The following is a 17,408-nucleotide window of genomic DNA, read 5'->3' on the forward strand; positions in this document are numbered from 1 at the left end:
TACATTCTCGCTGCTGCCTTTCAGAACGCATTCCCGGTATCTGGGCTCTACACGACCCATTTGCTATCTCTGGACGCGCTGCTCACAGTCGTGGACAGCATCGAAGCCCGCAGCAACATGCAGCCCGCCGATTCGCTATGCGAAAACGGCGTGTCACAATCCAGCGAAAATGAAGGTACTCGCAAACAAATATTGATAGTAACTAGAATTTAAAGATGTGTATTTTGTCAATAGATACTGAAGACACAGAGGCCAACGCTACCATAACCGACGGCACCGTTGCGAAAGTGGAAATCAGAATACCTCCGAGATTCTCGGGGGCCATGCCTGCCATCGAGGAACTCGTAGAGATCAAGCAAAAGAAAAAGGTAAGCTGATATATAAAGTTTACTTTGGTAGACTATCGTAATTTTGTCAGTTTCTACGTTCAATTATTTGTGTTGAAGATGAACATTCCCATTCTTAAAATGATAATGAAGTACTAGAAATGACTCTTAATGGTAAATTTTTGATTGTTTCACCTACCGTATTCTGTACAATTGAACCCGAATCTTTATGGCCAACACTCCTCAGGGGTAATTGTCGGCAACTAGTAGAAAATAAGGGAACTGGAAAATTTGGGAAGAACATGTCTATTTGTGGTTGTCCATTATAAACTTTTGACGCTTGAAGATACAGTTCTTCGATATGCAATTGAATAGTATATTGCCTACCTATTGAAATAGACAAGAATATTTTCGGCTGACACTCGTCAGGGGTAATCGTCGGCAGCTAGTAGAGAATTGTCCTTACATTTATTAAAACACGCTCATCGCGCTTGGTGAAAAGCTCACCCTTAACTCATCCTCTCAAGCCTGATTATTGCGATCACAGGCCATAAATTCTGCCATTGGCAACCATCTGTTGGGTTTAATTCGGTTTGTGCGAAAAATTATCGAGACAACAGATTTCGCGTCGTCGGGAGTCGCATTTCACACTTTCATTTGTGTGCCTTGGAGTCGACTTTTATCAAAATACCAGACAAGGCTGTGTCAACAAAAAGAGTTTGTGTACCATCTGAAAATAGTACATTGAACGGTCTCGTGTTCGAAATTTCATGCTGGTGACGTCATATTTGGCGATACTCTACTTGATATACGATGTTCTTTCCAACACTCTACTAGTTGCTGACGATTACCGCTGACGAGTGTCAGCCGAAAATATTCGGGTTCATTTCAATATCAATATACTATTCAATAGCGTATCGTAGTTCTGTATTCTACAAGAGTCTTCAAAAGTTTTCTGTATTGTTGAGCACCACAAATAGGTATTTTATTCCTGAAATTACCGGTTTCCTATTTTTCAAACCCACTAGCTTTGTAATCATGTCGGTTTCACGTCAATACAAACACTGAAAAGATGGTGAAGGCCGGAAAATATTGCTAATATAAAAATCTCTAATGTTTGTGGTGTGTAGACCTATTTGAAATATGTATGGAAACAACTGTCTCTATGTATTAGATTAGCCGCGGTTAACTCCTATCGGCTAACACAGTTCTATTTTCACCGCCAGCTTCTTCAAGTGGGCACCGACTACTTTAATCAGAAACCGAAGAAGGGCGTGGGATTTCTGCAAGAAAAAGGGCTCCTGGCGATGCCGCTCGATACGAGAGAAGTCGTGGCGTGGCTGAGAGAGAATCCGTGGCTGGACAAGAAAATGATCGGGGAATACATCAGCGACAGGAGGAACCCGGAGATTCTGGACAGCTTTGTGAGGTCAGACGCGCAAACGACTCGGGATTATTTCAGTGAGAATGTTGGTAACGGTGACTGTGAGGATTGTCAATAAAATTTGTTTTCGCAAAAGGGATGCAAACTTTTAATTGGACTTTCCTCATAAACCGTTAAATAGAAGTAGTCTACAGGGTTGTAACCACGTCGCAAAGCTCCGAGTCACAAGTCAATCTCACTGTTATGGTTTTGACTCGAGTCAAGTCGAGTCGTTTTCAATTCACCACCGAGTCAAGTCCGAGTCCAAGTCATCGAGCAGAGGTTCGAGTCCGAGTCATGGTATTATGACTCGAGTCTTGAGTCCAAGTCATTGTGTTGACTGCTCAGTTTCCAGTTGAAGTCTTGTTAAACCCACTTTTATAAGTCTTGTTTGGTGATATCGAATGTTTCGTAATGATAATATACTAATTTTTCTCACTTTTAGCAGTTTCTGGTCGCATTTTCAAGTACCAGTACCAATATACGAAATCCCGATAGGCTGGTTACTTTACTGTTCTTCAAAATGACAATGAAATGTCTGTCTTGGCCGTCTGAGTCTCGAGTCATGCGCAATGACTCAAGTCCAAGTCGAGTCAATGCACAGATTGACTCGAGTCGAGTCGAATTCATATTTTAAGAGAATGACTCGAGTCAAGTCGAGTCAATCAGAAAATTGTGACTCGAGTCTGAGACTTGTGTGGTGGCAGTAAGCAAAATCTACTCGAGAGCTCAGTAAATGTAGAAGTCAATTGTTGGTGACCATATCTGCTTGCTTGATGTGATTAGTCACTCGAATGAAAATATGCCGGTTTTTTTTTCAGGACTTTTAAATTCGAGGGGCTCAGGGTGGATGAGAGTCTTCGGATGTATCTGGAGACGTTTCGACTCCCCGGGGAGGCGCCCGTTATTCAAAGGCTGCTGGAAGCATTCTCTGGATATTGGTCGGTGAGTGACTGCCGAAGGTCGTTTGAATTTCCGAAACTGGACATTCCTGTTGATGTTACGCAATCTGATGGCCGCTATCGGCAAATAACTATTGGATAATCCGATTTGTGCGAATAATTATCGAGACGACAGATTTCGCGTCGTTGGAAGGGGCCGTTCACACTTTGATTTGTGTGCCTTGGAGTCGACTTTTATCAAAATACACATACCCAAACTCTGTCAACAAAAGGAGTTCGTGTACCTCCTGAAAATAGTACATTGAACTCTCTCTCTTTCATGCTGGTGACGTCATATTTTGTGATACGATTGTTGATAAACATCGTTCTTTCCAATTCTCGACTAGTTGCTGACGATTACCCCTGACGAGTGTCAGCCGCAAATATTCGGGTTCATTTCAATATGAATATAGCCTACTATTCAATTGTATATTGAAGTTTTGTACCTCCAAGAAGCTCTATCAGGACTGTGTTTGTTTATGTGTATTGTAGTTGAGCGACCGTTAGGTCCAGTGTTAGAAAGTTTTCCATCACGCCTAGTGAATTTGAGTCGGTTATGAACATGGACCTTGAGCCAGGTTCATAAAACAATGGTTTCAACCTGAATTAGAGTTCTGAATACTCTTGAGTCATGAAATTCTCAATTATAAGTATTATTAAAAAAAATTATACGTTGATTTGAGCACATTTTGATCCGACACAACTAGTTTTGAATTATTCCGATGATGAATTGTGATTTTCACCCAACATCAAGCGGTGTTGGGATGACTCGAGTGATGACTTGACTCAAGTCACCTTTTTCATATGACTTGACTCGGGGTATCAGAAATGTGGATAGACTCGTGACTCGAGCAAAATTCACGAGTCAATTTCAAGTCATCACATAATCGGTGTCGAAAAGAATCACTTTAGCTTGCATATGTTCGGATTGTTCGCGAAACGCCGGTGTAACCCGTGAGAGCGACCAATCATTCAATGATCGCGCATTTTACTGAGCGGCAACATACGTTCTCTCGCAAATAAATTGACCACAAACGAAGTGGTCGAAGCTTATACAGCTTACGTTGCCGTAAACTAGCAGTAAAGTAATTTAATAACAAAATATGTATTTCTGTCCTCTGTTCTTGCCTTAACAAAACCTCTTGTTTCATTGAAATTTACTTCGAATATAGTTTACATACTCCTGAACTATTAGCGCAGGCTCAAATTGTATCATATCAATATGAAAATGGGTAATGTGTTGCATCTTATCAATTCGTTTCTCTATTTTGGCTGGTAACTATAAACTGAGGCTATGCAATTACTCGCGAGTCGCGTAGTCTAGCAGTTCTACGTGTATGTGAGCGGTACAGCGCCTTCTTGCGTGTATATTTAACTCTATATTCGTTCATCGGTTCAAAATCAATTACCACTCAATCTGTATTTCAGGCAGCTAGCAAAATGCAATGACGTAATCATGCCTCGTACTTCGAAAAGGCAACTTGACTTGCATTGTGACTTGACTTGACTTGAGTCAAAATGCACAGTGACTCGAAGTGACTTGTGACCTGAAGGTAGTGACTTGATCCCAACACTGACATCAAGCAAATTTGAGTTTGAACAGCTTTTTCACTCACTCTCTCTCCAATGTCGTGCAAGCTTAACTTGAAGGGCAGAAATCATAAATTTGGCTTGTCCTGGAGAATGCTAATCTTCCGAATAAAAACTGTTAGTCGTGGCAACGTACCTTGCTTGACTGAAATTTACACCAGACTGCTCAACTTTATGTGCCACGACCTATAATCTCCGTTCCTAGTAAGGAAGCTCACACATTGCGCAATCATTTGGATTTAAATCGGGAGTACAAACCAGAATCGTTAACTTGACATTGTTCCCTCGCTTTGTATGTTTAGGAGTCCAATCACCATCCGTTCATGAATCTGGACGCCGGTTTCACGCTGGCCTACGCGGTGATCATGCTCAACACGGACCAGCACAACCGTAACGTGCGTAAGCAGAACGAGCCCATGACCATGGGTCAGTTCAAACGCAACCTGAAAAGCTGTAACGGGGGCGAGGATTTCGATCAGGCCATGCTGGAGGAGATATTCAACGCAATCAAGTGAGCACCTGTCCCGAAACCGATATGATTTGAAATGATTCGTATATTTTGTTGGCGTGAGAAGTTTTACAATAGCAAGATCGTCGTTAGTATCTTGGTATAGATATGTATAATACGGAAACTCTCAAAAGTTCGCAATCATCAGTGAATTTTTACACATGACCCATCGTTTTAACGAGCGACATTTCAGACATGACGAAATCGTATTACCTGACGAGCAAACAGGACCGGTTCGGGACAGGTGGTTGTGGAACGTGTCGCTGCGCCGGGCGTCTACCGCGGAAGGATTATGGCTCACGGCACCTCCCATTGTCAAGTAATGTTGCGAAAATTTCTTCTATCTACTCTTGTGGGGACGACGTTTTCGTTTATTGAAAATTATGTTGCAGTGTTGTGCTTTATTGTGTCGTATTATTACGGTTTTACATCAATGTTTTCACTGGGGCTGGGCAAAATGGAGTACTTGAGTATTAGGCCTAGAGTTAAGCAGTTGAGTACCGTAGGCCTATCGCTTATTATGATGTCGCAGTACAATTGTATTGTATAGTATAATATATATGGCAGGGTTGTAACCAAGTCACAAGGCTCCCAGTCACAAGTCAATCTCACTTTTATAGTTTTGACTCGAGTGAAGCCGAGTCATTTTCAATTCACCACCAATCCACCAATCAAGGATAATCCCAGAATTATCAAAGAAAAACTGAAATAACTCCACTTCTACGGCTTCGAATTGAGTCAAATTTGTTTTGCATCGTCTTTGAAGACAGCGCAACAATTTCATGGGGTTGGCAGAAAAATTTGAAAAAATTTTTTTTTGCATTTTTAGGCAAATTCAAAATTTTCAAACTCTACGAAATCCGCGAATATTGGTTGGAATGAATTCAAATTTGGTGTGCGTAGTTTTTTAAGGCAACCTAACGATTTAATCAAGTAACCAGCAAGATTCAGGAAAAAAGGTTATTTTTGAACAGCCCTACTGTTCAGTGATATCGAATGTTTTGCAATCGTAATATTCCAATTTCCTCACTAATAAACAGTTTCTGGTAGCATTTTCAAGTACCAGTACTGATAGACGAAATAATAATAGTGTGATTGTATGTAGTTTGTAGGCTTGCCTGCTTGGCCAGGCGACTCTTGAGTACTCATTTAGAACCACACCATTACAAAATTTTACTGTGTCAACGACAATATTGCATTATATTGATGAGAATTTGTGATATTTAATAATTGCTTGTCACTTTTTATCTTCAGTGGGCCGAGTCCTTTCGACGGGCTGCACCTTTACGACCGCGACCTGTTCTCGATGATCTGGGGCCCGACGGTGGCCGCGCTGTCCTACGTTTTCGACAAGTCCATGGAAGAGTCCATCGTTCAGAAATCCATTTTCGGATTCCAGTAAGTTAAGCGTGACCACGGAGGTGGTCAAAGGTAGTGGACCGGGTCGTGACCAAGCCGTGAGGTTTCAGTTTCAGTCAATTTACAATCTCGTTTCCGTTTTACAGCAAATGCGCGTTGATCAGCGCCCATTTCGGGATGTGCGACGTGTTCGACAATCTTATCATTTCTCTTTGCAAGTTCACATCTCTGACTGCGTCGGTGGAGGTACGATGTTGTTACTGGAGTGTATGACAAATTTTGAATAGCCACACAAAGGCACGCATGGTGCATTCATCACTACAACGATTAATTGTTCACTCGCAAATCAATTTTATTTCATTTTATCGGTAATCTTTGATGCTAATTTTCTTCAGACGCCAGAGGTCGCAGCCACTGTTCTCGGATCAAATCCAAAATGTCAGCTAGCGGCGCGAACTGCGTTTAAACTTGCCCACCGGTACGTGCTTTTTCCTTTGTGTCTCCGTCTCCGTGCTGTAATAACAGTAATCACATTCAGTCATCAATAGCAGATCAAAATTTGTTTTTGGTTTGCTTCCCCTGTTTCGTGAGTAAGTCGTAATTCACATATCCGTGCTGAATTGAATATATTCTATCTAAATTTATATTTTAACATACCATAATTGGCATATGTTTATGTGTAGTGTGTATGGAGAGGGCAACATGAGCAATATTATCTCATCTTTGTTGCATTGGCATCTGTGCATAGATTTAGCCAGATTAATCTGTTGGGATTTAGAACATTGTCTGTCTCCAAAATATCCCTCCTCTCCCCCTTGTTTTACCTCCTGCCTTTTCTATCGGCTGGCTCAAAAGTACCACGGCACTGCCCACTATACGTAATACCAGGATCACAACATTTTGATCGAATGTATCTCGGTGATCTGACTAATTTTTCGTTGGTTGCAGGCATGGTGACATTCTCCGGGAGGGCTGGAAGAACATACTGGATTTCCTGTTGCCGTTATACAGAGCCAAGCTGCTACCATCGTCGTTGGTGACTGTGGAAGATTTTGTGGACCCCACTGGGAGCATCTCGCTGATACGAGAAGAACTGCCTATGCAAAGGTCTAAATTTTTTTCTACACTCATGTTCAGAGGTGGTCAAAGTAATGCCCTGAAAAGTGGTAAAGGTAACAACAGAGTTATAACCATGTCACAAGGTTCCGAGTGTCAAGTCAATTTGGCTTTTATCGTATTGACTCGAGTCAAGTCGAGTCATTTTCAATCAACCACCGAGCCAAGTCCAAGTCGGCGAGCGACGGGTCGAGTCTGAGTCATAGTGTTAAGACTAGAGTCTTGAGTCACAGACTTTACTGTTCGGTAGGGCAAGTTTTTGTTGCAGTTAAATCCGTGGAAGTTGCATTTACTTTTTCACAAAAGTTGCGCTAATGGACCACCTTTAGCGCGGTTGACTAAAAAAAAACGTCAACTGTCCGGCTCAGCTCCCGAAATACCCGTAAGAGCGTTACTTCATTGCTGATTTACGGAATTTCAGTCGAATTTGGCCGTGTATTTCACCAAATCGAAAATACTTGAATGAAAAATCAAAAAAGTTGCACTATAAGATTCCTTCAAACAGCTTCCGGAAGCTGTAATAAAAAGTTGCAAAAGCTGCAAAAACTTGCCCTACTGTTCAGTATTGAGTTTATGACAGGCTCAACTGACTTCTGTGAAGGTCTCGAATTCGTAACATACTGATTTTTCTCACTCTTAACACGTCTATTCAAACAGATAAAAGGCAGTCTCCTACTTTTCAATTGCCGGCCCCGATACACGAGACTTGAATAAGTCATGCAGAATGCGTCGAGTCATAAGACTTGGTTCGAGTCGTGCGTTGCATTTTTAAGAAAATGACTCGAGTCAAAGTTGAGTCAACCAAAAATTGGATTTCGAGTAACACTCGTAAAACCTAAAAAGTCTGCCTAAAAATGTTGACGTGACCGCACGAGTGACAACTTCTGAACGCGTTTGATATTACTGAATAATGAATCGGAGATGACACGTGTTCTCTTTTTATCTTGAAAAAACAGGTCGGACTCGTCGATTTTCAGCAGTTTCTACCAGTTCATGACTCTGGGAAGTCCCAGCGACAATTCCAACCAGAAAAACGGCACCGCCGAGGACCAGGAAGCTATGAAGGTGGCGCAGGTGAATTTGAACTGTGAACTCTAGCACTATATCTGTAGCATGGTGTCGTGTTGACGCCGTTCAGCTCCTGCCTCGAGTAACTCCGTGGCATGAATTTAGATTTTGTTAAAAAAGCCACAATTTGGATAGTAGGACGGTGCTGTGTTACCAGTAATTGGACCTTTCAGCTGTCTGTCCGTTACATATCTGGGTTAAAACATGAAGTGATCAGATTTGGTCACGCCGATGTAGAGAAATCAATGACGTATGCCTCTGTAAATGCAACGTTCGCTTTATGTTTTTTTGTATGTCTGCAGGATTGTGTGAAAGACCTTCACCTGGAACAGCTCGTCACGGAAAGCAAATTCTTGCGTCTCGACTCGTTACTGGTAAGATTTTCATAATGATAATCTTTAGGCAATTGCGAGGGTAACTGTTTGTCGTTTAGGAATTGATAAAGGCGCTTGTTATGGCGTCTCGTGGACCGGAAACCCACGAGCAAATGGGTACTTTTTATTCAGAGGAGTCCGCGATTTTCTTCATGGAACTGCTATTCCGAGTGGTGTTGCAAAACCGGTGAGACACGATAACTTTCCAGTTTTGTTTTCGAACAATAAAATGACAAATGCTCAGAATCCTGAATCTGTGCGACGGCCAACGTGGCAGAGCAAATACCTTCTCTTACTGATGTAGACGTTATGTATTTTCTGTGCATGTGTTCAGTTGTGTGTTGATACGTAATATCTTCTGATGCCAATGTGATAAGAAACAAATGACCAACTGAATCAGCCAACCTCCCTAATGTTTTGTATTGGCAAGTGTGGTTCTAAAGGGGAATATGTGTCTCCGATCATGAACCCTATCACACATCAGCTAATCTATGTATATAATGTTCAAAAGTATTCCAAAATTCTTAACTCTCAAGCGTCCCTCAATTCAACCTAAAAATCCTATGGACTTGCGCTAAAGAATTGCATAAGATTCCACTTCAAGAGTCCTGATATTCATTGATATATTTTTCGTTAACCAGAGACCGCGTGCTGTCGGTATGGCAACCGGTACGCGACCATCTCTACACTATCGTCATCACCTCGACGGAGTATAATTTCCTATTCGAACGCGCAGTGGTGGGCTTGATACGACTGGCGATACGCTTGCTGCATAGGGAAGATGTCGCCGACCAGATTCTCGCGTCGTTGCAGATACTGCTCATCATAAAGCCTTACATGATACCGAAGGTTTGTGGGTCCTTTCTTGGTATTACATTGCGTGGCGGGTCCCAACAATTATGTTTTTGATCGGCTATTTCTCTGGCCATGGTCTGCAATGTCATTTCTTTTTTGGAATAACCGTTGATAGCTCGATTCTACGTGTGAGATTTGAGTAAAAATATTTTTTGAGTAACATTGTTAGATTGACTCGAGTCGCCAATCTCAAATAACTCGACTTGACTCGGAGACAATTTTTCAAACATATAATAGTCTACTTTGCGAACCCAGCCGCGTAGCCAGCCGAAAAATAAGGGGGGTTTTCAAATAAAAGGGAACCTTTCGATTTTTTCCGAATTTACTAATATAACATCAATTCCTAAGGGTTAAGTACATGCGTAAATGACGATTATACGCGTATGACAAGCTTGTCGACGAGTCCGGAAGTGCTGTCAATTAGCCAGTCCCCTATCTGTCGTGAACAATTAAATATGTGCGCTTATCAACGAGTCTTACGTAGCCTCGGCGACGATTTGCGCAAGTCAAAATGTTTGAGTTTTTATGGAATATGTGCTATTATGACGCCGATTTCAGCTGGTTTAAGCCTTTCCTCTTTTATAACTCAAGCCTTCACACACATCTTCTGACGGTTATGTTTGAGTATTAGCCGAAATCAATCGTGCATGTTCGCACGCGTCGCACTTGTTTGCGGACATTCGATGTCATTCAGTTTCGCGATTTCACTCTTTAATCACAATTGCTATTCCGCATATACTTAACGGCATTGTTTCCAAGCCATCGGGAGATAGCAGCCGAAGCATGCTAGGCCCGAGACGCGGTAGTTAGGCCAGCGATGATATCTTTTGTACTAGGCCTATTGCAGAGGCGATTATGTAGGCGATCGATGGTATAGTGCGCACCTGTCCTATTGCAGATGCGATTCTTCAAGCCAGCGGAAATAGGCTTGTTGGAGACGTGAGAAATCAGGCCAGCGACGATTGCCGAGCGCGCGGCAATCAATGACCTAATTTCGCGATTATCTCAGTGGGAGATCGCGTTGCGTTGCATTGGGCCGACGAATCTCGCTAATCGGCCGCGCGTAACACTGATTATTGTTTTTTTGCAGGTCACTCGGCAAGTAGCCTACGGTCTTCACGAGCTGTTGCGAACCAACGCTGCCAATATTCATTCTCGTGACGATTGGACCACGTGCTTCACGATGATTAAATGCGTCGGAGCCGGGTCCTTGCCGCCGCCCATCGTACAAGTACCTGCCGGTGAGACGTAGTTTTTGTCATACTAATAACGCACATGTTTACCCTAAATTCTAATGCCGCACCTGTGTCGCACAAGAAGATTCATCTGTGCCATGCATTGTTATAGGCGAAGAAAATCAGGATGAGGTGGCAGCTGGCGGTGAGCACCTGGACCAAGATCTGGCGCAAGCTATGGAAATTCAATTGAGTAAGTTAAAAGATTGACTTGTGACTCGAAATCTGGTGACTTGGTTACAACCCTGGGATAGAGTTTCTCTTGTATAGCGTCATACGCACGTGATAAACCTCGTCAATACGCTGTCAGTGTGTTTGCTAGTTCGCCACCTCACAATATATTAACGTAGTTGCATCATCTTACAAATAAAGAAATAAAAAATGAATGAAAACAAAAATATAAGTATTCCTTCATTTAAAAATCCATTCAAAGGAGTAGGCCAGTAAGACATTGTCGCAAATTCAATCGATACTGCATTGTGCCGCAGGGGCGCAATCCGACACCGAGGTTGCGGGCGACGAACGTATCACCCAACTGTCGGATCGTGGGTACACGTCGGACAGCGAAATCTACGACCAGTCCCAGAACGCGGTCGCCGAACCCGGGCTTGCCCCGGTGCAGGAAATGGGCCAGGCGCAGGATCGGCCCGCTGTCATGCCGGCCAGGTCTGATGGCGAATTGGAGGTGAGGGTCGCAATTCTGGTTTATCTTGAGATGAGATATTTGCGATCTGAGAATTGTGAAAGCAATTAACCGCGATGCTATTTTCTTGGATTGACCGAAATATTACAGTCACAGCATGATTTTTTTTCGTTTGCAATAACAATAATACACAGTATTCTGGGATTAGCCTCAGTTTGGGGTAAAAATATTGATATGGGCTGGACCTGATTTTTCAAATCGTGGATTGGTTTAAATTGGTTGCCAGACACTTGAAGCTTTTGACTTCCCAGCCCTGGCCCTCACTTTAACCCCCATGCTCAACTGCTGCATGCTCATTAGGGCTGTTCAAAAAAAAAACTTTTAATTCAGATTTCACTGGCTACTTGATAAAATTGTTAGGTTGGTTAAAAAAACGCTGCACACCAAATTTGGCTCAATTCCAACCACTAGAAGGGGAGTTATTGCGGTAGAAAAATTTGCATTTGAATAAAATAGTATTTACGGTGACTAACTCTTTAATTATTTGTTATAAAATCATAGAATTATAAATTTTTCTACTGCGAGAACTTCGCTTCTAGTGGTTGGAATTGAGCCAAAGTTAGTGTGCAGCGTTTTTTTAACCAACCTAACAATTTTATCAAGTAGCCAGTGAAATCTGAAGGAAAAGTTTTTTTTTTAACAGCCCTAATGCTCATAATTGTGGGCAATGGAAATTGGTTGGTCAGCGCCTGGCTTGAGGTATACTCTATATATTTATGCCATTGACTAAAGATAATCTACAATTCTGCAATATTTTTCTGAAATGCTATTGTGCAAAATCGGAACACATGCATATTTTGGTGGTTTATTTTCCTTTTCCTAGCCCACTTAATTAAGCTTAGCATGTGCCTGACTAAGCATAATTCTTCTTTGCGAACCACAAAAAGACTTCAAATGTAGCCTTAACCACCTGTACCAAGCCTCTAACTATGTAGGCCCCACGTTAAAAACGCTGACATTTTATGTTTTTCTCTGCGTTTAGGATGAGGAAGACCAGGTAACGCGTGTAGATATGTAGCTTTATAGGTTACGGCTTGTAGCTCAAACCAGACGCCGTTATTTGCATTGAAATGTGCGATATCGGCGATTGCCAGTTATGTCCGCTTATTTTCGTGCCTGTATAATATAGCCTACCACAGTAGCATTTGAACAAGTAGAAATAATGTCATTCACGCTTCATCATTAAAAATTAACTCATGGATGCACATGTGCTTGGTGTGTATTGAAAATGTGTATGAATTCATAATACAATAATGACTTGTTTGAGATCTCAAACCTCAAAGCAATTCTGAAAATAAACTTTCTCTACGTTATCTTTTTGACTAGGGTTGCCGATGTACTGCTATTCCTTGCTTTAAATGACACGCAATCCAGAACACCAAGTGCATTATACTGCAGCGATAACAGAACTTGATATAAGCGACTGTTTTGTAGAGCAACCCCAATGTAGGTAGATTGACAAACGGTCATTTTTGGACTATGGGCCACAGGGCAGACGAGTTGGGTGACGATATCGATATCATTCTGGCAAGGTAAAAAAGGACGATATTCTTGATGGCTACTCACGAATATCACATTCTGCTCAAAACGTATAATACATAACTGCTTTGTTTGGGAAATTTGATACTATCAAAGACATCTTTACACTACTTCAGAGTAGGAGTACGAATGGAATATCTCGGAAGCTCTCTAATGAATAGTTCAAAGTAGTTGACTCTGACGTGAAGGTGACGTAGCGGTAATGACTTTCCAATTGTAAATTTAATCCAAAACGTAAAAAAGTCAAGTCTGAAGTCGCCGAAAAACGTCACTATTGCAAATTTACGACATATATCAGCTCCAGTATAGTTATGTATTGGGTCTGCGTTTTTTCGGTCTGGAATTTTTGAGATTATCATCGACCCTTGAAACCGTTAACACTATTCTTTCTGCCTTTTTAACCCGGCTAGTCGATGACGCAACGCGGCTTCGTGCGCCTGGTAAGTTGGCCTGCAGCTGCTCACGCATGGTATGGATGCCGTTTGCTAGAGCATGTGTTCACAGCACTTTTTGCACTAATTCTCACCGGAAATGCCGACGTCGGCAGTTTTAACGATCGGGGCTGGGCAGTGTCGAGTGTGGCAGCTAGATTCGATTCGGACCCATTGTAAGGCTTATACCAAACTCATTATGACATCATGACCGTATGGAAAGTTCACGTGTGTAACTTATAGTGAAGAACACATCGTCAGTTCTGATATGAATCGCGTCATGGATTTGAGTTTCAAAACCAAATCTTTATCTGGTGAAGTTCATTTCACTTCATTCACAAGCGGCATGAAAATTCAAAATCACTGGAAATTCTACTTTGAGATTAAAGGGGCACTGCACAATGAAAATGATGTGGTCTCAATTTGAAAGGCAAAACGAAAAAAAAAATTTGGCCGCAGCCGTTTTCTTTGCACGCCACCGTAATGAAGCTGCAATTTCTTGAAATTTCCACAAAAACTTAACGCCCCAGGCTCCAGTAGTCATGCAGAGATCAAACTTTATATAGCTATTAGCCGATGTTATGAAGGAAATATGTCGTACACGCCAAGCTGGCTTGGATACCGCGTTCAACGGAATATGTTCAGTCAGCAGATTTATGTCAAAATCGAGCCTAGCGTTTTCTATTTCTTTAGGACCAAAATAGATCATGTCCTATTCTTATGTATAAAACATTGTTAGACATGATCTATTTCTGTCCTAAAGAAATAGAATACACTAGGTTAGATTTTGATGTAAATCTGCTGACTGAACATCTTCCGTTGCAAGCGGTATCTAAACCACCTTGGCGTGTCGGAGATGTTTCCTTCATAACATCGGCTAACAACTGTATAAAGTTTGATCTCTGCGTGACTGCTGGAGCGTGAAGTTGCTGTGGAAATTTCAATAAATTGCAGCTCCATTACGGTGGCGCTCAAAGAAAACGGCTGCGGTCAAAATTTTTCAGAAGTTTTGTCCTTTAATTTGAGACCGCATCATTTGTGCCCCTCTAATCGTAGCCTTCAGTGGCTTGAATGAAACTATTCTCTGATTTGTTACTGGATGGAATGCGATACTTCGTCTTGATGGGGAGTTTGGGTGGTTCGTCCTTGTGATTTTCAGCGCAGATTCAACTGCGCTTGAGACGGGAGCAGCGAGATGCTTTCTAGAGATTTGGATATGACACGTCAACTGTATTACCGCTCGATATTTTATGCCCAGCTTTATTTACGCCTAATCGAACGTAGAATTTTTGGACTGATGTTGTTGGTCCTTTTACTCCGATTCTTACACTTCCAAAGTCATCTGTTGAAGTTGACCACACGTAGGAACATTTACATGTCTCCTCAATCACTCGATATGGAAAGGTTGATTATTATCTGTTTTGCATTTGATCGTATTGTAATGGCGATCTCTGTCGACTCGTGATTTGTTGATGTCTGATTTGCGGTGTTTGTAATGTAACATGGGTTGTGCGGTGCTTTCGTACTCGAGAATTGTTCAATCAAATGATATGATCATTGTGATGTTGTATGTTGTAATGAAGAGCCAAGCCTGATTTTCATGAGGAATACGTTCTCGATTAAAATATCGACTTGATATAATCAGTGTTAACTGCGACGTTACTATGCAAGGGCATCTGATATTCATTACTGTATAAAATTTCCGCCCAATTATACTAAAACGTAGCATAGGCACCTGTCTATCTGTGTAAATATGCTTGGAAAATAGCAGAATTTATAATGTTGGTAAAACCCAGCGGTGGTGCAGCCAATTCTGTGACTTCAGCTATGCCAGATTGTGTATGTGTGTCTGGTCAAACCCGCAACTACCAGGTTGCGTGGAGTCATTTCCCAGACTGAATTCATTTACAGCTCGACCTGATTATCAGTTCAATAATTGCGGTGTATTATTGGCTCTTGGCATGACGGCAGTTTGACGGTTTCTTTTTATTCCTAACCGCAAGTTGATGCTGTACCGTTCGTAATACACGTTAGCAAGTTTTCCTGGGATATTTAGACTCTTTGAAAAGATTTGGAAAATGTAGGCCTATATAAATCATTCGTAGGTAACGGTGTATATTATACAGACGGTGTCTTGGCTAGCTCATGCCTTGCGGCTTGTCTAATGCCTGTTTAGCGGTAGTAGTGCATGACCCACAAACGCGGTGTAGAGATTTAAATTCATGAATCGCGACTGGCAGATCACATACTAACATTATCTTTATGAAATCAAGCCGTGGCCTCGCCTGATTCAATTACCTGAGTTTATAATCACATATCACAACATTATGCGAATTTATGCATATGCCTGGCTTTGTAACATATGATCTATAACTGTACCGTAAACCGGGGTAACTTTGAACTTAAGGGTAACTTTGGACACTAAGCAGTAAAAGATTTAAATGGTTATTGATGGAAAAGAGTTGCCGCTGGGTGTCCAATTCTTTTTCATGAGGCAGAAGTACCACAAGTAGTCTCAATAAAAGTCGGATTCATTTCACTACCAGATATACTTGACCCGGCATTGATAAATTAATGGCGGGGGGATCAATTTCGTCAAAATTGATGGCCATTAAACTTCTTACAACCAAGCATGGATAGCATGTGATTCATAGATTCAAAACTTGGCAGCAGATACCTCTAAGTAGTCTTAATCCATGGCAAAAATCTCAATGGGCCCACCCTTAGATCAGTAGGCCTATAACAAAATGTGATGTCCAAAGTTACCCCGTCAAATTTCATCAGAACGGGGTAACTTTGGACAGTAGAAAATGTGATATTTAGAGCTCTGGAAAGTGGCTCCTTCATCTGTGTCAAAGTGTTTCGTCAACTATATTCATTATGACCGGCCTGATAGCTTTTTAAAATGGAATGATAAGTTTAATAAATTGAGAGTTTGCCAAAATATGAAAAAAATGGGTAGGCAGTGAGCCGAGAGATTGTAATCGGGTGTAAGCTACTTTAAAAACTCATCACATACTCCTAAAGATGCGCCTGCTGGATATGGGATATCATAAAGTACAACAAATATATCCATCAGAGGACATAGGAAAGGAGAAGTGTATCTTTTTAAGAACAGCTTTGCTCCACGACCCATGAAAAGCACAAAACTTGCCTTCTCTACACCCTAGCATTTCCAAGATACATAGCGGAATTGTTGAAAATTGTCCAAAGTTACCCCGGTTTACGGTATTGGTTTCACTTATAAAGACTAGCTCGGTCACACTTTAAACTGGTGATGTTGTGAAAAATCGCGCAAAATGTAATAAAACTTTGAATGCCTTTATGTACATATCAAGTTAATTTATCTCTTGAAGTTCTAATCCGGCTGATTGTCGCGGGTTTGAATTGATATCTTTCGAGCCTGGTTATGTTCGCTAATCAACTGCCGTTGCAAAGTTACCTCGCGTTTGACGATAATTGTATGTAAAGGGTAGCGTCTTGGATCGTAATTGCCTGTCGTAGTGTGGGTTTTTCTTAAAATTTGGTAACTCGCGACTAATCGGCATGTTTTGCATGAACAGAAACTGCAAAATTCCGAAGATAAAGCTAAACCGACTACCGGAACAATTCAGGTAATTTTTCATCCTGCATTGTTACTGATTTTGCTTGTGAAATTGCGTGCTTTTAGCCTAGAAGTGTTGAATAACACTTTACAAAAATTTTGGTAGCGCTAACATGAAATAGTTATCGGAATCCAGTCTGGTGTGAGCGATGTGATTTTGAAAATAGTGTAATTTTTTTGTAATTACCGCACATAGTAACAAGGTTTGTATATTGTATGGAGTATAAATCGGAGACTTTGATTTGTAATCCGAGTGTAAGAGTTTGCAAACAAATCTTTTCTTTAAATAGTGTCATTGGGTGACACTCCCTTTTAAAACCCTCTTGATTTTATCTG

The 17,408-nt window shown here is 41.4% G+C and overlaps 1 protein-coding gene across 6 annotated transcripts in view; it reads left to right on the top strand.

Annotated features, from left to right (window-relative positions):
• LOC145436208 (Golgi-specific brefeldin A-resistance guanine nucleotide exchange factor 1-like) overlaps positions 1-17,408 on the top strand; it is a 48,004-nt gene that overhangs the window by 22,002 nt on the left and 8,594 nt on the right. For 3 of the 6 annotated variants that reach the window (XM_080313563.1, XM_080313562.1, XM_080313564.1), the window contains exons 15-33: positions 25-175; positions 235-368; positions 1,553-1,755; positions 2,571-2,694; positions 4,583-4,791; positions 4,982-5,107; positions 6,043-6,186; positions 6,294-6,393; positions 6,543-6,625; positions 7,096-7,254; positions 8,220-8,337; positions 8,634-8,705; positions 8,765-8,892; positions 9,347-9,554; positions 10,651-10,801; positions 10,908-10,988; positions 11,284-11,480; positions 13,448-13,477; positions 17,032-17,082. In XM_080313563.1, the coding sequence (XP_080169689.1) occupies positions 25-175; positions 235-368; positions 1,553-1,755; positions 2,571-2,694; positions 4,583-4,791; positions 4,982-5,107; positions 6,043-6,186; positions 6,294-6,393; positions 6,543-6,625; positions 7,096-7,254; positions 8,220-8,337; positions 8,634-8,705; positions 8,765-8,892; positions 9,347-9,554; positions 10,651-10,801; positions 10,908-10,988; positions 11,284-11,480; positions 13,448-13,477; positions 17,032-17,082 (2,469 nt within the window). The remainder of the gene's footprint in view (positions 1-24; positions 176-234; positions 369-1,552; positions 1,756-2,570; positions 2,695-4,582; positions 4,792-4,981; positions 5,108-6,042; positions 6,187-6,293; positions 6,394-6,542; positions 6,626-7,095; positions 7,255-8,219; positions 8,338-8,633; positions 8,706-8,764; positions 8,893-9,346; positions 9,555-10,650; positions 10,802-10,907; positions 10,989-11,283; positions 11,481-13,447; positions 13,478-17,031; positions 17,083-17,408) is intronic. The other 3 variants (XM_080313566.1, XM_080313565.1, XM_080313567.1) reach the window with 3 other exon arrangements.

The sequence above is a fragment of the Botryllus schlosseri genome, chromosome 3 (assembly GCF_051294905.1).
Source record: "Botryllus schlosseri isolate E-star chromosome 3, Bs_hap1, whole genome shotgun sequence".
Lineage (NCBI taxonomy): Eukaryota > Metazoa > Chordata > Ascidiacea > Stolidobranchia > Styelidae > Botryllus > Botryllus schlosseri.